The sequence below is a fragment of the Dendropsophus ebraccatus genome, chromosome 1 (genome assembly GCF_027789765.1).
Source record: "Dendropsophus ebraccatus isolate aDenEbr1 chromosome 1, aDenEbr1.pat, whole genome shotgun sequence".
Lineage (NCBI taxonomy): Eukaryota > Metazoa > Chordata > Amphibia > Anura > Hylidae > Dendropsophus > Dendropsophus ebraccatus.
Window position 1 is genome coordinate 74,351,437 of NC_091454.1, and position 21,197 is coordinate 74,372,633.

Consider the following 21,197-nt stretch of genomic DNA (forward strand, 5'->3'; position numbering starts at 1 on the left):
AAGCAGGAGCGGGGACCTGGTAATGTATATCCTGCCCGCCCCCCCCTGCAGCCCCGATCGCCCTCATGATCGCCCCCCGCACCCCCCGGCCGTACGATCGCCTCCCCGCAGCCCCCGGCCGCACGATCGCCCCCCGCCGCACGATCGCCCCCCGCCGCACCCCCCGGGCTGCGGGGAGGCGATCGTACGGCCGGGGGGTGTGGGGGGCGATCGTGCGGCCGGGGGCTGCGGGGGGCGATCGTACGGCCGGGGGGTGCGGGGGGCGATCGGGGCTGCAGGGGGGGGGCATGTATAATGTCCGGCGGCTAGGGGGTTAATGGGGAGGGCTGCAGACAAAATCGCAGCAGGGATGTACATCCCTGCTGCGAGTTTCTCTGCTAATGAAAGTATAGGGCTGGGATCTGCAGCGAGTCTCGCTGCAGACCCGCCAAGTGGGTTTGTAGCCTAAGGCTATGTTCACACAAAGTAAGGAAAATATTAATCACGGCCGTTGTTGCCGATGTGCAACACGGCCATGATTAATCATTTACTTACATTGTGCTGCAGGCCAAGGGAATCCTGACCAGAGTGTACACACATAGTATATACTCCGTCCAGGATCCCTAGCAGCGCCGCAAAAAAACTGACATCAGTTTTCTGGGGCCGCACAGAACATGTCAGTTCCATTGTGAGCAGCGGGGAATTCAGCGGAGGTAAAGATCATCAGTACCGGCCGTTGCGTGACCCGCCTCATACGAAGTGTGAACATAGCCTAATGGTGCATTTGCACAGAGATTTATCTGACAGATTTCTGAAGCCAAAGCCAGGAACAAACTATAAACAGAGAACAGGTCATAAAGGAAAGACTGAGATTTCTCCTCTTTAAGGCCCCATTCACACGTCCGTGTCAGTTCTTACTGTCAGGAAATCCTGATCAGGAGGCCTCAAATGTCATCAGGAAAGTATCAGGATTTCCTGACAGTTTTTACCATCAGGAAAAACCTTCAGGATTTCCTGATGAGATAATGTGGTCTAGTATGCCAACATAAATCACAGGTACCCACACAGCCCCTAGTGTACCTGGATGGCCACAGGCTGCAGAACTACAACTCCCAACATGGCCTGTCAGCAAGGCATGATGGGAGTTGTACTTCTGCAACCTGGATGGCCACAGGCTGCAGAACTACAATTCCCATCATGGCCTGCCAGCAGAACATGGTGTGAGTAGTAGTCCTAAGGGGTAATCTCACCTGTCCTGGATCCTGCTCTGTCGGGGCAGCGAGGTTGAGGTCCGGGGCAGCCCTGTGGTGAAGTCTGGGCAGAGTGCAGTGCAGGCGGCGACGGCAGTGGGAGGTGCGGAGCATGCGGCGGGCGGCCCGGTTGGTGAGTTCCCGGGGGAGGGGAGGGGGGTGATGCGGGGCGGCAGAGGGTCCGATGATGGAGAGAAGGCAGGGGCCGGTGGCGGGTCTGGGGCTGGCTCTCTATCCGGAATTGCGGGCACTTTCCTGATATACATCAGGAAAATGCCTGTGATTCCGGCGCTCCCATAGACTTCTATGGGGGCGTCCGTGCCGGATTTCCGGACAAAAATAGGACAGGATCTAAAAAATCCGGTCCTTTTTTCCGGAACGGACACCCTTCCGGAAAAATCCGGAAGGGTGTCCGTGTCTAATGTTAGCCTATGAGTCCGGAAATCTGGACAGATTTTTCCGGACGTGTGAAGGGGGCCTAACACATCCTTTCCTGGCTTTGGCTTCAAAGTGACTGTACCACCAGGCCCAGGCTGAAGCACTGGAGGCGGGCCGACCCACCCCCAGTGGGAAGAAGCCCTAGCCCCATGACGTGACTCCATTAGAATCAATGGAACCCTATCATAGAGGGGCTAGGGTTTCCTCCCACTAAGGGTGGGTCGGCCGCCTCCAGTGCTTCAGCCTGGGCCTGGTGGGACAGTCACTTTAAATATCTTTTAGATAAATATCTGTTTGATAAATATCTGTTTAAACTAAGTCTTCGCACTTGCAGGCTGCATCTTTCGGTTTTTGTCTGTATTTTAGCCACAGCAGTGTGTACAATGTGAACAGTGGTATTAGAGTGCTGGCCAATTTTGGCTTTATGTCTCCGACATGTGAAAAGTTTTCTGAAACGACAGTGACACTGTTTCAGAGCTCACTGCATTAAACTAAACTATAATACCGGGAGTTCCAACAGGTCAGTCGGTGACATACAGTCTGCTTACGGAGCGTATACATGGGCTGTGTGAATCCAGCCTCACTGATGCATTCTTTTTCATAATCCATAAGTATTTTATTATAGCAATATTTATTAATTTTAATCATTCTTACAACTTTTGGCTGAACGGTTTTTAACAGCTTTAAGTGATATGCTTTCCAGCAAGCTCAATGGACAAAGAACTGTCCCATTGAGATGAATGTGAAAAATGACTGAGCATACATAGGGAGCTGCTATCGTCTTATACTGACGTCACGAAAACTATAAGAGTTAAGGATTATTTTATACATTAGAAAAACAAACACCACCAAAAATCAATATGCTTAACATAAAAACTTGACCCAAATAGGTCATTTTCTAATAACGCATTCTCTTTAACCCCTGCTAGAACCCCCCTCATACAGCACATTAACCCCTGCTGAGCTAGAACCCCCATAAAGAACATTAATGCCAACATAGGTTAATGAGCTGTATGGGGAAGTGTTCTGGCTCTGCAGGGGTTAATGTGCTGTATGTTGGGTTCTGGCTCTGCAGGGGTTAATGTGCTGCCCCCCCAACCAGGCTTAGCAGCACATTAACCCCTGCAGAGCCAGAACCCCATATACAGCACATTAACCCCTTTAACAACTCCTCTCACACCATGCTCGGTATAACAGACCCTTGTGCGTTAGAGCCCATTGTCACACTCCACTAACCCTGTGTGCAGAGACCCGCACACCCTCAGGCGGTGACCCTACGCCCAACCCCAGCACCGGAGCACATGTTCATTCAGCTCCCCACTCTCCATCGCGTTCCCCGGCCTGAGGGCTGGCACTATGCCGGCTCTGCAGCACGGTACGGAGCCTCCAGCCGCTGCCCCAGGACAGCACGCGCACCACGCCCTCCCCTCCTCTCGCTCTGGGCGGGGCTGCAGGGAGAGGAAACGCCCAGCGCCTCATTGGTTGGTTCGAAGCCGTGTAGGGACCTGCGGCCAATGACTGTGACGAGAGGAGAAGGGGGCGGGGTAGGCGGGTTGTCTGAACTGCGGAGTGTGTAGGGGCTGCGCAGTGGACGAGGGAACCGGGAGTAGCGTCTGGGGGGGATATTGTATGTTATACAGCCCACTAGGACTAGCAGGCCCGCAGTGTACCGCAGCGCTACCGGACGGTGAGTATCTGCACTAATATCTCTATATTGTATACGGGATATAGACTGTGGGACAGGCGCACGGATCCGCGGACTGTGGGCTGAGAAGTTTTGATTTATCGAGTGTTAGGACAGCAGGGGGCGCTGTGCCGGGCTCGGAGCTCCTGCTGTCTGGAGCTGTCAGTTCTGCTGCTGTGTAATAACACTTGTATGTGCAGCATTGGGGGTCAGGGGGCTCCGGAGCTTATCAGCCAGGCCTGGCTCCTGGGAGACCCCTCTACACCGCTCTATGTGTATCTGCTATCACTTATGGAGCAGTGGCTTCTGTGTGCAATGTACGGAGGCATTGTATTAGTGTATGGGTGGCATCTATAGAAGTGGTAGCCCAGGAAGGGCAGTGATGTGAGGGGGAGGCTTGTCTGATGTAGCCTGTGTGGCTGAACCCCAATGCTGTGATATTGCACACTCACTGTATAATGTGCAGTATTCATGCACCAATACAAATGACTAGTTAAAATCAGTTGTAGAAAAATTACGGCAGAACTGCTGTGTGTGAACATACCCAGAATCAATGTCTGTAGCTAAATCCTGAATGCCATGCCAGCCGTGTAATACACAGGTGAGCTGAGTCTGCCAGGACGGGGGTCTCCCTTCTATACCGGCCTTGTGCCTGAGGCATCCTATGGAGGGGGTGATAGTCCCTAAGTACGGGGGTCTGTCACTCTGCATTTGTTGCATTTATGGCACAGCGTATATCTCTGACGTAAGCCATCAACATATATCACTCTATAGACATACACTGGCATGCATGGCCTGTAGGTTCCACATTAACAGAGTAATGTATACTGTGCCCAAGCTTCTTTATGTTAATGCTTCCGTATAGTGAAGGCGACTACGTTTTGCCATACAGTTCAAAAACTGCATCTTTCAGGTGAATATTTGGCGTATGATCTGTGCAAATATGCCCTAAGGCTACATTCACATGTCCGTTGTTTTGTTTGCCATTGCAGGTACGCAATGGCAGACAGAACATAGGATCGATGTTATTCAATGGTCCGTACGTGTGTATGGAGCACGGATTGCTATGCTAATAAAGCGTCAATATAATGATCTGTAAAGCACAGAGCATTACAGATGCACGTTTATAGAGTGGGCCACGGGCTGCACCAAGGGTGTGTGAATGTAAGTATCACTGTCGTTTAATTATTTTTTATTTTTTTTGCAGAAATCAATAGTCCAGGCGATTTTAAGAAACTTTGGAATTGGGTCTATTAGACGAAAAATGCATTTTTATAGTGAAAAAGCAGTGTGAAGCTCTCCCCCGTCTTCATGATTGTCTATGTAGAGGGGAGGGGTGGAGGGAGATGAGGCACCAAACCAGGACAAAGAGTTAATTTACAGCTACATCACCGGCTCTCTCCTCTGACATCAGCTCTGACCTCTGAATACCACTTTCACACAGCTCCTACTGTGTAATCCTTTGTTCTCTGCTCTCTGCTGGCAACTAATCTCCCTCCTCCCCTCTTCATAGAACAGACAGGACCCGACTGATGTAAAAGAGTTGAGATTTCCTGATAATGAGCAGTGGATGACAGAAAGGAGAGGAGGGAGGACCTGGGGAAAGTCTTTTTGAATGCAGATAATGGGGTATTTGCCTAACTTACCCAATTACAAAGTTACTTAAAATCGTCTGGACTATTGAGTTCTACAAAAAAAAACAAAAAACGAAATGACAGTCACACTTTAAGGCCCTATTACTTGGAACAATTATCGGCCGATAATCGTCCCATGTAATAGAAGGCAGCGATCAGCTGACATGACATATTTTTGGGGGGGTTTTGTTCTGTTTTGTGTTTCTGTACTTCCTGGTTGAGCAGATGTACTCAGTACTACAGGTTCCAGAATGCAATGCTTTCCCTGTCCATCACAGTCCCCTACCCTGCTCATTCCCCGCCAAAAGCTGTTGCAAAACATCTAGGCTGTGTTCACACATTGCAGTTATCAGTAGAATAAGGTCTGGTACACAATGACCCAGCTTTATCCATCTGTTTGTGTCTTAGACAGACAGCACCAATCCCAGCACAAGTAGAATGGCTCCAGCATTCTTCATGTCCATTGTGAATCCACTTCTGATCAAAGAGCTTAAGCAAAACTGCCAAAACCCCAGCTGCGGTGGTGTCAGGGTGGTGTTTACATGCTGCGGTCCTCGGTTCTGTGGGTGCCCTTTGGTATGGAGGTGCTGTAGGGAGGGAGGTTGTTTTAAGAGATAAGAGTTCAATAAAAACAAATTCAGCAAACCAGTTTTCTCAGTTGATAGCCATGAGCTGAGCTCTACTACCAGAAAGCCAATAGATGAAGTATTTTTCTATAGTAGTGTCCTAGCTAATAGATAAGGAGGATCTGCTCTCTGTATTCTTTTCCTGCGGACTTCCCAGTTTGCTGACTTGACAGACGGGTTACAGATGTGATTGCCCATTGTGTTGTGCTGTAGGATCAACACTTGTGATCTCATCCATAACATCCGCAAGTTGTGGCTGTTTGGAATCCTTCATTGTGTGACTTTTCTGCCTTGAGACGCTGACCTGATGAGGGTCATGTTATAAAAATAAAACACTGGAATCCATCCCAGAACAATGTTTTTGTATAGCACACCTGAGGTATCTTGTGACTGTCTTAAGGCCCTATTACACAAAGTGTTTATCGGCTGTATTTGACAGATACCGACTGTTACGGGTGATAATAGTCTCGTGTAATAGAAGGCAATGATCAGCCAACGATCACGATAGCAGCGATATGCTGCCGTTGATTCATAGAACAGGAGTGGTGGCAGCAGACCACCACTATCTTCTATGGGCAACCCACCTGTAGCTCCCCTGCTCTTACCCACTCACTGACGGCACGTGAAATAGAGCCGGAAACGAGAAGCAAGTGGGGTCAGATCTTTCTCTAGCTCTCCAGGTGTGAGGTCTCCCACCTCTCAATGTTGAACAGGAGAGCACATGTAGATGGCCAGGATCTGGATTTCCATAAGGGTTAGTCCTGCTAACCCACCTGTAGCTCCCCTGCTCGTCCTGCCCATCTCCGCCCATGCCATAGACTCCATTCTATGCACAGGCGCATTCTGTCATCCGCCCAAAGAATGATCAGGTTCATTGTTTGGACAGATGGCGGAATTCTCCTGTCCGTCGAATGGAGTCTATAGCATGGGCGGATATGCATGCGGCGGGTGATCCACATGGATTCCGTAGCGTGCACTTACCCTTACTGTGCCTTATTACACTAAATGATTATCTGCCATACTTGGCTGATAATTGTTTGGTGTAATAGCACCTGCTAAAAGACCATGATCACTCGACATGCACAATGTCTGCTGATCGTGGTCTTTCAACATGTTGAAAGATGCCAATCATGTCAGCAAAAGTCTGCTGCTCTTTGCTTTGTGTAACAGGACCGTTGACTTCCATAGGCGGCCTCTTCCACTGCTCCCGCTTGCTGTCTGTGTGTGTAATAGCACAGGCAGTATGTGGGGAAGCAAGTGCAGAGCTGATAGGTTGGCCCTCGCTTCCCCCTCATCATGCCATGTAATGTAGCCTTAGCAGTTACATTTTCCAAATTGCTTGACTGAGTCGAATGCCTCTCTGCATCTCACTCCTATGTAGGACCCCAAGGTAGTGAGATACGTGGAACTAGTAGTCAAAGATGTGTAGCGAAGCCAAGTTTGGTCTCCTAATGTTCTTGGTGCCCAGCTGGATCAGATGGTATTAGAACCATCTCCCTATGACCCTGTGTTGCAAAAGTTATGACCCCTAGGTTTTTTTTTTTTTTTTTGGGGTGGGGGGGGGGTGGGGAAGGAGGGGTTTGGGACCATCCCACAGGTTAAGAGGAGGAGTGTCTGGCCAGGGTTCTTGTGTGTGTTGGGGCTTGGCAGCGAGCAGGGGTTCTTCTTTGTTATGTCCTACATGCCATGTTGGAGGGTTCCTGTAACCGCTTAGCAGCATGCACCTTCTTCCTATGTGTTCATTTCACAGCCAATACCCCATTGGCACTACTTGAATCTGCATCTGACCATTGAATATATATTTTTACATGAATATAGTGACTTGTTTAGTGCGCCCCTAAGGCAATTTAATATTAATAATAAATGTTTTTTTTTTTTTTTTTTTATCTTGATCCACAAATCCATCCATCTGTGCTCTCAGGCTAATCCTACATGCTACGGGGCTGGCTTCTGACCCGATATAACCCCAATAATGGACCAGGCATATATCTAAACGAGAAGCTGGTGGCAGTACTACTGACCTGTTCACTGGTGGTAGTGACAGGGGTGGCTCAGCCTTCCTATGCCAGTGTGGACGGGGGTGTCAATGTAAATCTGTACCTTGGTGACCTTAAGTACCCTAGGTGGAGTGTGGAACGTCATATGGGGTATCTCCAAAAACTATGGCAGCTGTATCTACACACTAAAGTGTATGCAGGGAGGTGCAGCCCGGAGAGTGGGTCCCCCTGAAACTGATGGGAGCTGTGGCGGACATAATCAAAGGATATACATAAATGACAGCATTCTGTCTCGCTGCAGCCACCACTAGGGTGTGCTCCCTGTGCAGGTACTTGTACAGCTAGCATTCTCTTTAAAGTGGTTTTCCAGTGCCATAAAAACATGGCCATTTCCCTCTCTCTTGTCTCCAGTTCAGGTGTGGTTTGCAATTAAGTTCCATTTACTTCAATGGAACTGAGTTTGAAACCCCACCCAATCTGGAGACAAGAGAAGGGAAAAGTGGCCATGTTTTTGTAGCGCTGGATAACCCCTTTAAAGCGACTCTGTACCCACAATCTGACCCCCCACCCCCTCCCCCAAACCACTTGTACTTCCGGATAGCTGCTTTTAATCCAAGATCTGTCCTGGGGTCCGTTCGGCAGGTGATGCAGCTATTGTCCTATAAAACAACTTTTAGACTTGCAGCCCCATGCCAAACAGGAGTATCTGTGCCCTAACTTTGCACCACCCCTCCGTCCCTTCTCCCCACGCTCTTCAGCATTAGGAATGCTCCAGGCAGATTGTCTCCTATTCATCAGCTGTGTCAGCCCGGCACATGGGCTGGATCGTTAAGGACCTGTGCAATGTTCAGCATGTAGGAAATGTTCCAGTGGCATTCCTAATGATGAAGAGGGTGGGGAGGAGGGACGGAGGGGTGGTGCAAACTTAGGGCACGGATACTCCCGTTTGGCATGGGCTGCAAGTTTAAAAGTTGTTTTTTAGGACAATAACTGCATCACCTGCCGAACGGATGCCAGGACAGATCTTGGATTAAAAGCAGCTATCCAAAGGTACAAGGGGTTTAGGGGGGGGGGGTCAGATTGTGGGTACAGAGTCACTTTCATGTATAAAGTATGTATGCTGTAAGTTGCCCTGCAATGGGTGACCAGTATATTATGTTCAGTGCTTTATTAGTATTGTGAAGCCTATCTTTTCCATAGAGACGTTGATCCATGTTAGCATTTCCCACTGGTGACAATGAGAGCTCTGTATTAAAATGTCACATAAGAGTTTTCTGGTGCAGGAATTCCCTGGCACTTGCTTTGTTTGTAGTGACATTAAAGGGGTTGTCCGGCGAAAAAAATTATTCACAGAATAACACACATTACAAAGTTATACAACTTTGTAATGTATGTTATGTCTGTGAATGGCCCCCTTCCCCGTGTCCCACCACCCCCACCCGTGTACCCGGAAGTGTGGTGCGCTATACATTACCTGTCACGTGCCGACCACGGTCTCCGATCTTCAGTAGTGACGTCTTCTTCGGGAGGCCAGCGGATCTTCCCGAGTGCTGGCCGCCCTCTGCAGCGTCATCCGAAGCTCAGCCGCGATTGGCTGAGCATAACTGTGCTCAGCCAATCGCGGCTGAGCAGCTGATGACGTGGCCGCGTCATCAGCCGCTCAGCCGCGATTGGCTGAGCATAACTGTGCTCAGCCAATCGCGGCTGAGCGGCTGATGACGCGGCCACGTCATCAGCTGCTCAGCCGCGATTGGCTGAGCACAGTTATGCTCAGCCAATCGCGGCTGAGCTTCGGATGACGCTGCAGAGGGCGGCCGGCACTCGGGAAGATCCGCCGAACTTACGAAGAAGACGTCACTGCTGACGATCGGAGACCGTGGACGACACGACATGCGGTGAGTATAATGCACCACACTTCCGGGTCTAGCGTGGGTGGGGGGAAACACGGGGAAGGGGGCCATTCACAGACATAACATACATTACAAAGTTGTATAACTTTTTAATGTGTGTTATTCTGTGAATAATTTTTTTCGCCGGACAACCCCTTTAAGAATCTGAAATCCTCCATTCATCTGTAGCCTATGTGGGCAGCAGCGCTGAATCTTTCATCTTACTGACTGAGGCTTTGGCTTTATACATATTCTGTTGCCTACATTCCTATGCCAACTTCCATCACTGTTTCCACTCTCCCTTTATGTCCAGTTTGTCAGCAATTTATTTCATTTATTGCCAGCAAGCTTGTCTTTGCTAAAACTAGGGCACCTTTCACACCTGGGTGGGTTCACACTGAATTCTCGCGGATTTTCAGCAGATTCCGCTGCAAAATGTGCGCCGAATTCGCACTATTCCGCCTGTAAAGAATGAACATTGTGAATGTACATTGGCTTTAATGGGCTTTCCGCTTATTTGTTCACACAGCGGAATTTCCGCGCTGAAAATTCCGGTGCGGATCCGTTTTCCGCCTGAAGAATTGACTTGTCAATTCTTTGTGCGGATTCCGCTAGAAGAATCGTATAAAAGTCAATGGGGCTTCAATTCTGCTTGAATTCCGCTCACATTCCGTTCAAATTCCGCTTAAATTCTGCTCCTATTCTGCCAGAGCTGAATAGGCGAGGAATTTCAAGCAGAAAACTTTCTGCTTCAATTCCCCGAGAATTCCTCAGTGTGAACCCACCCTAAGGGTGGGTTCACACTACGGAATTCTCGCGGATAAACTCCGGAATTCCCTCGTGTGTCCGCGCGCCTTTCCGCTGGCTCCATAGACACCATTCTATGGGCCGGCATATTCCGCTATCCGCCAAAAGAAGTGACCTGTCACTTCTTTCGGCGGATAGCCCACCCTAAGGAATTCTCGAGGAATTGTAGAGGAAAGTTTTCTGCTTGAAATTCCTTGCCTATTCAGCTCTGGCAGAATTTGAGCGGAATTCGAGCAGAAGTTCAAGCAGAATTAAAGCCCCATTGACTCTTATAGGATTCCTCTAGCGGAATCCGCCCAAAGAATTGACATGTCCATGTTCTTCAGGCGGAAAGCGCATCCGCAGCGGAATTTTCAGTGCGGAAATTCTGCGATGTGAACAAATAAGCCCATTAAAGCCAATGTACATTCACAATGTTCATTCTTTACGGGCGGAATTCCGCGTGGATTCCGTGCGCATTTTGACGCGGAATCCGCCTGAAAATCTGCCAGAACTCCTCAGTGTGAACCCCCCCTTAAATGTGGGCAGAATGTGGACCCATTTATTTCTATGGCCCCATACACACATCCATAGGGGTTACCGATCTGTGTTGGGGCCAAGATTGATGATGCAGCCCATATTTGCAGCACGAATTATCTATTAATAAATGCTGATGGTTACAGATGCATGTACGTAGTGCTTGCCCGTAGCTGGAATTTTTTGAGTTCATTGCACGTCGTCTTCATAAAAACAGCATAGCGCCAAAGTTTCGACTAAAAATTGCCTATAAAATTTCTAAAACCGGTCTAAAAAAAGCAACACAAGTAGCTCCAAGAGGCGCTGAGCAGGCTATGTGGTCTTTTTCTGCTGACAGTCTACTATGTTTTTATGCAGCACTGGAGCAAATAACCCCTCGTTTTTCATCAGTGCTCAATTTTCTAGCTCTTGATTTGTCCATGCAGAAAGAGAACGCAATGATTAAGTTGCCGCTTGTGCATTGTACATGTATGTCAATACTTTGTTACAGCCTGTATATTTTCAGTTCTCATCTGTAGCTACTTCTCCCATCATACTACATTGTGGCATTATTTACACCAGACAATATATAGTAATGTGATGTTAGAGAATGCTAATAAACCAGCAGAACTGTGAATACAGCTCTTGGCTATAATCCACATAATAACCCAGGATCACTATAAATAATTTTAACCAGTTCTTTATCTATCTGTTGGCTCGTATCCCAGCCTCTTGCCTAATGTACTGGACTAGTATACAAGAACCTCTATATTTCAGGCTTATATGAGCTCATATACCATGTTTTTAACTTGTCCTTCTTTTGAAGTGAAGTAGCATGTGCATGAAGGCATGGAAATTGGGCTGCTAGAACAGATGTGGCATTATCTTCTGAGTGCCATTCCTGAATATCTGACCCTGTGCCTTCTCAGATTTCATATGCTGAGCGAGCCATGTGGGTGGAGTGACATGCATGTTTCCAGTTCGGCATGAGACTGGGAAAATGATTTCCACTGTTTACTACCAGTTACGTGAATGGTGGGTTTGTTTAAAAGAGAAAAATAAAAACTTTTTTTTTTTTTTTTAGTTTGTGCAAAGATCCCAAGTGGAACATAATTGTTCAAATGAATAGAAGCAATGTAGATGGGGAAAACGTGATTTATTACTAATAAAACTCTGCTTAATTTCAGCTTCAATTCCTGTTCACTTTAGCATGGAGCTTAATAAGGATTTTATCGAAGAAATTTTCCTCTTTGGTGTAATCGGTGTATATGTATACCCTAAGGGTATGTTCACACCTTGCGTATCTGCTGAGGATCAGTTGCAGAAAGTGTGCGGTGTTTCTGCACACTAAACAACTTAATGTATTGAAAATCTGTTGCAGAAAAGCCACGGCAGATCCGCAGCATGTGAATGTACGTGAACATATGGTCTTACTCACAAGTCCTGCAAAGCAGTCAGTTACTGCAGATCTGCAATCATGGATCAACTTATTGCCTATTGATTTCTATTGGGCTATTCACACATTCTGCTTTTTCACAGATCCACAATCTGTTCCGTGAAAAAATTGGATATGTCCTAGTGCGGATTGCGATATTGATTAGAACTCTGTGGGATCTTTGTTTTTTGCTGATTTTGCTTTTTTTTTGTTTGTGAAAAACACTGATCAAACCTAAGCAAACTAGTTAATTATTTTTTTTTTTTTACCAGTTCACCACTTCTGCTAATGCAAATAAGGATGCACTACGGATGCAATTGTGAACTGTGTTTCACGGATCACTGAGTAAAAATAGCGGACCTGAAATATGTGTGAATGAGACCTAAGATTGTCTGTGTTGCCCATATCAGCCAGTCAGCTTTGCTTTTATTTCTCATATTGTTCAGGTAAAATGAAAGCTTAGCTGTGATTGGTTGCTCTGGGTATCAAAAACAATCGTACTATAAGACAGCATGATGCATCTCCCCCTTCAATTTTTTTTTTTTTTTTTGTTTTTTGCAGAAACACTGCCCACTTTCTGCAAAAACTGTAAAAAGTGTATATACCCATAATGTAGATGTGATACTTACAAACGTACAGTATGCTATCCAGCAGAATATGCATATCTAGATGTGTCTGGTTGGTATTTGGTCCTTTTCTCCTCAGTCATTCCCCTCCCTCCCCCTTTTTTTTTTTTCTTCAGGGCCTTTTACATGGGTCGATTATCGGCCAGGAGTGTTGCTAGAAACGCTCCTGCGGCTTATAGTTGGCCTAAGTGACAGTGATCTGCTGAAAAAACTGATTCCGTCGTTGCCTGATCATATCTGATGAGCCTGCTTCAGGGTGCGTTCACACCTACAGGATCCGCAGCAGATCTGTGTTCAGTTATTTTAATGAAATCTGCTGCGGATCCTCTGCAGATCCGCAGCAGAAAATCAGCTGTGGATCCGGTAAGTGTAAACGTACTCTCAAAAATGTATTATCGCTATCAGCCGATAAAGAGAAACTGACAGCATGGATATGCATATCAGTGCTGTTAGTTTCCATATCACAAGCAGTGTATACTTTTCATCCACACCGCTTGTGATCTGGCATGTGACTTCTTCAGTCCTCCTGCTAACTTCAGGATGCTGCCTCCTCTGGAATGATTAACAAATGAAGGAGGCGGGGCTAAAGATCCAGCCTGTGATCTGGAAACTGATAGCACAGATATATATATATATATATATATATATATATATATATATATATATATATATATACGTATCTATGCTGTCCATTTCCAGGGTTGCACAAAGGATGCAAGACTTGTTTGTGCAGGCTGGCTGCTGATTTCTCCTGCTGTGTAAAGGCACCTAATCGGCGCTCATTTGCAGCCCCTGCAGGCCAGAAAGCATCTAGTCTAAAAGGACCATTGTTTCTCTTACTATCTGTTTTATATCCTTATTATCTTTTAATGTACACAGAAATGTGCCCCACAACGTTTTTGTGTACACAAAAAAAGCATCCTTTTTTTTTTTTTTTTATCCCTTTTTTTTTCTTTTTATTATGGAAGGAAACAGAAAAACTGATCCAAACGGATTGCACACAACTGCATCTGTATTTGCAGCTGGCCGTAATACTCATTAATGCATAGGTTTCTCATTATTACAAGGCAAAGTGTGTATTTTGCATCTTAGACTGCACAGATTTACACACAGACACAATCTGGTATCTAAAGATGGATGTGGAGCTTGGAGTCCTGTGTTTGCTTTCTTTTTTTTTTTTTTGCTAATAGTACATAATAGAGCTGGATACTAATGTGTGGTTGTGGATTCCCTCTCATATTTCTCTCCTGTGACTGTAATGTGACCTTATGACCATAATCATCTCCATGTGCAGATTTAGTCAGATTTGTACATCTCTACTTGTAAGCCAACATGAGGAGTGTATAGAGAGGTGCCCAGGTTTATACTGTGGAGGATAGACTCCCGGTACTGCTCAGATGTGCACTGGGTGAAAGTGTGTCTGTACTCTGGTCTGCCTTCACACAGTAATGTATGATTATGTAGTAATAAGATACCCCTCAGCCTCTGTTCCCACATTTGCCTTTGAGAACTAAAGAGAAAATGCATAAAAACACATGCGGTTTTTTTTATCAACGATTTATAAGCAGCAGCTGGTAAAATGGAATTTGGCACCAGGTTTTTTCCTTCTAAACAATCTGACGTCCCTGGTAATGCTGATCACACTGCTTAGCCCAGACACACAGGACCTTTAGGGAACAGTATATATTGTTATGCCACATACATTCCCTATAACTGGGTTAAGGAATCAGTCATTTAATAGTTATCCTAATGATTTTGTGATTGTCCAGGATAGAACAGAAGCAGTTGCACCATTGTTCCTATCTGCAGAATGTCTCCTAAATGACCACAGTCATTATGGGGTTAATTTACCGCTGTTGAAGGTGAAGAGTGGTGTCCATTTATCTGATTCTGTATACTGTTTTTCTCTGTAGGTCATGGCAGGCAGTGGACATTAACAGCACAACTCAAGTTGGAAGGTTCCTAAAGAACAGGTAAGTGTTCTCCGCTAGCCTAGGTTATTGGAGTTAGAAAGCAGGACATTACAGACAGAATATTCTCCACATACTTTATTAAGAAACGCAACTTTAAAATTTGTTTATTTTTTCCTTTCAAGATAGAATTTTCCTCCACTTTTAATTGTACATATTTTGTTAACATTAAGGGATATTCCAGCCTATAACACTTATCTCCTATCCTGCAATTTTGAGTACAGGATCCCAAATCTTCTGTTAAAAGTGCACACCACCTCTACATGCATTGTCTATGGAAGCGGGTAAGTACAGTTCAGCTGTTGCTGGCAGCTTCCATAGACACTGAATGGATCAGCAATGTGCACTTAGGACCCTGTACTAGAGAACACAGGGCATCTCAGAGATTGGACCCCTGCTATTATGCCTGTTTATATGGCCATAGGTGTTATAGGCTGGAATAAGCCTTCAAAGGTAGCGTTGGGGTGTCCTGGTATTCAGGTAGATTGCAGAAATTCTATATATGTTACCTACATATGGTTATTTGTGCAGCATATACATAATTTTTACAACCCACATTCATATGTATGGAAAAGTTTTAGACATTTCAGCAATACATCTGCTGCTTGTCAACATACACATCTGGATTTCTGGTGCTGATTTAAAAATGAAATGTGCTGTTTGTGAGAAGAGTTTAGATCCCAGGTGTCACATTTCCAGCCCTCCAGCTGTTGCAGAACTACAATTCCCATCATGCCTGGACAGCCACAGCTTTAGCAATAGCTGTAGGGCCACGAGTGTCACTTGTTTAATCTGTCTCCATAGGTGCAAAAATCGTTCCGACTAATATTTATAGATTGGAATTTTCCTCCTAGCTATGGACACCTTCAGGGGATTGTCTCGCACAGTGTTTTACGGCAGTTCTTTGAATTAATTTTTGATCAAAAGTCTTTCCTGAGCTGCAGTAGTATAGTCAGCTGCTCATAAGATGGGCCTCTCTGCCTGTAGAAACAAGAGGGTAGATTGTGTAGCCTTTCCATCCTGCTGATCAGTGGGATTTAACTACCACCCATCAGATACTGATGACCAAGGAGAAGCGATCAGTGTGTAGTGGAAAGTGCCTTTTAAAGCATCTCTTGTAATTGTAGAAAACCTTTTATGAGAGCCACATTCCTCCTATCGTAAAATTTCCTTCAATGCTGGAAGTCTTGTTTGCATTGGAAAATAGGCTTCCTGTTTTACAATTGTTTTAATTCCCATGACTCCAGGTTCTTTACTGCATATTTATTGGGGCTGCCCTAATATTATCCCTTATTGGTCCTTGGTTTGTTGCCTGATTTTGGATGTTCTTGACTTCTGACTTGACTTGACTTCTGCCTCCACTTCATTTACTGCTTGGTGTATTAAGGGACTTTAAGTATAGTTCTAAACTACTTCTCTGCATCCTGACTGGAGACAAGTTCATCTTTCCTCCCTCCATAATCTTATATCTGCAGTCAGGGACATCCAAAACATGCAATGCCTTTACAACTCCTTACTGACCCCGCTACGACCAATGACGGACTGACACATCACAGCCTGGGTTCCCTCAGACCGCAAAGCGCATGGGGGGGACAGCGGACCCCTGTGCTGGAGTCAGGGAGGTAGAGGATCTGCAGTCAGCGGGGGACACCAGTGACACCAGGGGAGCGCAGAGAGGTAAGCATAGAATGTTTGTTGTTTTCAGTGCACCAGCAGCAATATGTTAAATAAAGCTTAACGCTGGACAACATTTTAATAATTGTTCTTTCATCACAATTGAGAATTAAATTTGGGTTATAATTGGTCACCCCAATTTTAAGGTAAACTTAAGTGTCTCCTTTTTTCTATTTTAGAAACTTGACAAAATCTTTAGAAAAATATGAATCCCGCAGTTCAGGTAAATATCCCCATCTGACCTTATTACCATACTTTTTCTCCTCCCCACTCACACAGTAAAAACATCTCAGTAAGGCCCCCTTCACACGTCCGGAAAAACCATCCGGATTTCCTATCAGGGAATCCGGACGGATTTCCGGACCCATAGACTTTAATTGGTCACGGACACCATTCCGGATTTTTCCGGAAGGGTGTCCGTTCCGGAAAATATATCCGGAAAAAATAGGACATGTCCTATTTGTCCGGAATTCCGGCCCGGACGCCCCCATAGCAGTCTATGGGAGCGCCGGAATGTACATCAGGAAAGTGCCCGTGATTCCGGATGATTGACAGCCCGCCAGGCACCCCTGCTGCCCGAACGCTGCGCCGCCACCACCCCAAGGGCTCGGACAGGACATCAGCTGCCCGCCGCATCGCATTACCCTGCCGCCTGATAACCCCGCCACGCCGCATCGGATCACCCCGCCGCCACTCCCGACCTCTGTTGGTCCCATTCCCCCCCGAGACCGAAGCAGGTTGCACCCGCCCGCGACTCCCACCAGCTGCCGCCGCTGTTCTTCCGCCGACAGGTGAGATACACAGCCCCCTCCCCCCCAATACTAAAACTCCCACCATGTCCTTCTAACAGGCCATGATGGGAGTTGTACTTCTGCAGCCTGTGGCCATCCAGGTTGCAGAAGTACAACTCTCATCATGCCCCTGTTGGCAGGCCATGATGGGAGTTGTACTTCTGCAGCCTGTGGCCATCCAGGTACACTCGAGGCAATGTGGGAACACTTTTTACTCATCAGGAAATCCTGAAGGTTTTTCCTGATGGTTTCCTGATGGTAAAAACGGATTACTGTCAGGAAATCCTGATACTTTCCTGATGACTTTTGAGGTCTCCTGATCAGGATTTCCTGACAGTAAAAACTGACACGGATGTGTGAATGGGGCCTAAAGATTCCAGATATTCACACAATGCCGTCCTTTACTGAACTGTATGTGTATTACAGTGGCGCCTCTTCCTGTTTGGAAGTTGAACATCCTATCCTTATACTTTATCATATGACATGACACCCGCAAGCCACACATTAGAGAACACTGGTTTATCAGATCAACAACTACTTAGAGATTGTTTGATATTGATTGCCTAAGAGTCCATTGTATTTATTGTGTGTTGGACACATGCCAACTATCTCATAAGTATTTGTATTGCAAAATACTTACCATAGACATATAAATAACTTTTTATTATTATTATCCAGGTTTGGTTTGGAGATGATCTTCCATTATGTCCAAGAAGCCCTCTTACTCCAAGGCATGGCCCAGGTCTGTCTGATGTCTCTCAGTATGATCAGTGGTTGGCTGTTCGTCATGAAGCCACCCTGATACCTATGCAGGAAGATCTGGCAATATGGTTAAGTACCTTGTTGTGTAAGTAGTATTCTGTCATTTGACTTGTTGCCGTTTTAAATGGTTTTATTTTTTTTGCTACAGGTAATGCTAGAAACTGAGAAACCTGCCATTATTAGAAGTAGGGATGAGCGAACTTTTGAAAAGTTTGGTTTGGTTCGATCCGGCGAACTTTCGTGAAGTTCGGATTCGTACGAACCGAACCTAAAACGAACCTTGCTATAACGGCTGAATAATTGCAGCTACAATAGTGGGAGTCTGATAGGGTATAGTTTCGTTTAGTTGCAGTTGCTATTACAATGAAAAAAGTTTGAAAAAATCAAAGTGCAAAAATAGTGAAAAAAAAATTAGCCAAGGTGTAAGTGATTACACGGGACACAGGACACAGGACACAAAGTTCCCTGGACCCAGTAGGGTGGAAAACAGATATTTGACAGTGGAACCAGCAGAAGTAATAGTACTGTATTGGACCCAGTATGGTTGAGAACAGACAATTGATGGAGGAAGAGGAGGCAGCACTTGATTGCACCCAGCCCAGTATGGTTGAGAACAGACTATTGGAGGAGGCGGCACCACTTGATTGCACCCAGGCAGGTATGGTTGAGAACAGACTATTTGGGGAGGAGGAGGCAGTACCTGATTGCACCTAGGCTAGTATGGTTGAGAACAGACAATTGACTGAGGAGGAGGATGTTCAGCCTTGGAGTGGTGGCCTGGGAATCCTCGCTGATGATGTTGTTCAGCGCACTTTCCAGAACATGGACGAGTGGGATGATGTCGCCATAGTCATGCCTGCTCACAAACAGAGTCGCGTCCTCAAATGGTATCAACAATTGGCAGGAAATGTTAGAAGAAACCTGTGCACTATGAGGTTTATCACATGTGCCATACAAGATGTATGACTCAGCCCTCCCTGCTGCACTGAAGAGACAATGTTCCTCCCATTGTCGGCTACAAAACTTCCCACCGTTAGTTGACGTGGGGTCAGCCATTCATATATCTCCTCCCTGATGGTCCGCAGGAGCCCCTGCCCACTGTGGCTCCATTCACCCAGATTCACCAAATGGAGGACAGCCTGAGAGCGGCGGGCCTGACATTGTTGGTAAGACATCGGGGCAGGTTGGACTGCAGTCAAAGTGGCGGATGTTTGCAAGCTGGTGGAGGCAGAACTTGTGCAGAACTGGCCCCTGAAGCATCGGAGAGGTGACAGTGGCAAGAATGGGCTAACTTCCTGATGGTCTTCTGGGAGGATGTTGACCCAATGGGAAGTAACAGACATGTACTGCCCTTGCCCATAATTAAAGGACCAGACATCAGCACTCGGGTGCACAGTCTTGGACACCAAGAATCCCAATGAGTCTCCAACATTTTTCTACACGACTGTGCAGTGATGGGACAGCTGATGGGACTTTTTTTTTTTTTTTTGCTAGGACATTGATGGGACTTTTTTTTTTTTTTTTTTACTTTTTTTGTTGCGGCTAAACCGGGTTCTCCTATTTTTTCTTTTTTTCTTTTTGAAGCTTTCTTGTAAACATATAAACTGAGAGATTTTCACTTAATAAAGTAGATCAGCTTGAACACTGAAGTTGCTTTTTATATGTGTTGTTTGATACTCACAGACAGCTGTCACATTACATTTTTGATTAGGCAGCACCCAGGTATATCTGAGTTTACAATTCAAAAACATCTTTTTTTTTCTAAATTGTGTTTTGTGCTGGTTTCACTTCTAGTTAGGGATGAACGAACCGAACCATAACGAACCAGATTCATTACGAACTTTGCAAAAAGTTTGGTTCGTCACTGAACCAAACTTTGAGAAAGTTCGTAACTAGAGATGAGCGAACCTCGAGCATGCTCGAGTCGATCCGAACTTTCGGCATTTGATTAGCGGTGGCTGCTGAAGTTGGATAAAGCCCTAAGGCTATGTGGAAATCATGGATATAGTCATTGGCTGTATCCATGTTTTCCAGACAACCTTAGAGCTTTATCCAAGTTCAGCAGCCCCAGCTAATCAAATACCGAACGTTCGAGTTCGGATCGACCCGAACCTGGTTCGCTCATCTCTATTCGTAAGGAATCTGGTTAAAATAATAACAAATAATATCACAGAATAGACCAGGATACAAGAGATTATTACTCCTATAATCCCTTGTATCCTGGTTTTCTGTGAATATCAAGATGTGTGACATCACCCCTGTTAGGATGAGACCTTAAGTTAAAGGGAACCAATTACGCAAAAAATCACCCTAATGATAAGGAAACGTGCTGGCTCATCACCCAGCACGCTTCCCAAACATCCCCCTGTACCCTCCGTGCCCCCTTCTATTAGACCGTATTCTTACTTTTATGATGGTCCTGCGCTGTATGTAAATGCCGGGCAAGTAGTCACGGTGGGCAGTCCTGGGCGCATCTAGTCATGGTCCTGGGCGGTGGAATAGCTGTAATCACGCCCAGAGGGGCGTGATTGGAAGACCTGCGTTCTGCCGACGTCACCTGGGGCCTACGTTCCATGGCGGCGGCGTGCCGATATCTTTAGGATGCCGCGCATGTGCAGTGTGTCAGAATCTTCTCCCACCGTACAGCGCATGCGCGGCGTGCTTAAGAAGTTGCCGCGCCGCCAACGTGTAACGCAGGCCCCGGGTGACGTCGGCAGAAAACAGGTCTTTTAATTACGCCCCTCTGGGCGTGATTACAGCTATTCCACCGCCCAGGACCGTGACTAGATGCGGCCAGGACCGCCCACCTTGACTACTTACCCGGCATTTACATACAGCGCGGGACATCATAAAAGTAAGAATACGGTCTAATAAAGGGGGGGCACAGAGGGTACAGGGGGATGTTTGGGAAGCGTGCTGGGTGATGTGCCAGCACTTTTCCTTATCATTATCATTTTGCGTGATTAGTTCCCTTTAAGGCCCTATTCCACAGAACGATTATCGTTCATAAACTCGCTCCAATGACCGCTCGTTAACGATCACTAATCAATTTTTTTTTTTTTAAGCAAACTATAACACATAACACACGTCGGAACGTGAACCATATATGTACTGTAACGATTATTTTGCGGTTGTTACAT

At 46.1% G+C, this 21,197-nt stretch overlaps 1 protein-coding gene across 1 annotated transcript in view; it reads left to right on the forward strand.

The window, feature by feature from the left end:
* Nucleotides 1-3,246: 3,246 nt before the first annotated feature.
* Nucleotides 3,247-21,197, forward strand: part of GAS2L3 (growth arrest specific 2 like 3) — a 28,382-nt gene continuing 10,431 nt past the window's right edge. The window contains exons 1-4 of the mRNA XM_069955478.1: nt 3,247-3,354; nt 14,774-14,833; nt 16,684-16,727; nt 17,974-18,142. Of these exons, the coding sequence (XP_069811579.1) occupies nt 16,710-16,727; nt 17,974-18,142 (187 nt within the window). The 5' untranslated portion in view covers nt 3,247-3,354; nt 14,774-14,833; nt 16,684-16,709. The remainder of the gene's footprint in view (nt 3,355-14,773; nt 14,834-16,683; nt 16,728-17,973; nt 18,143-21,197) is intronic.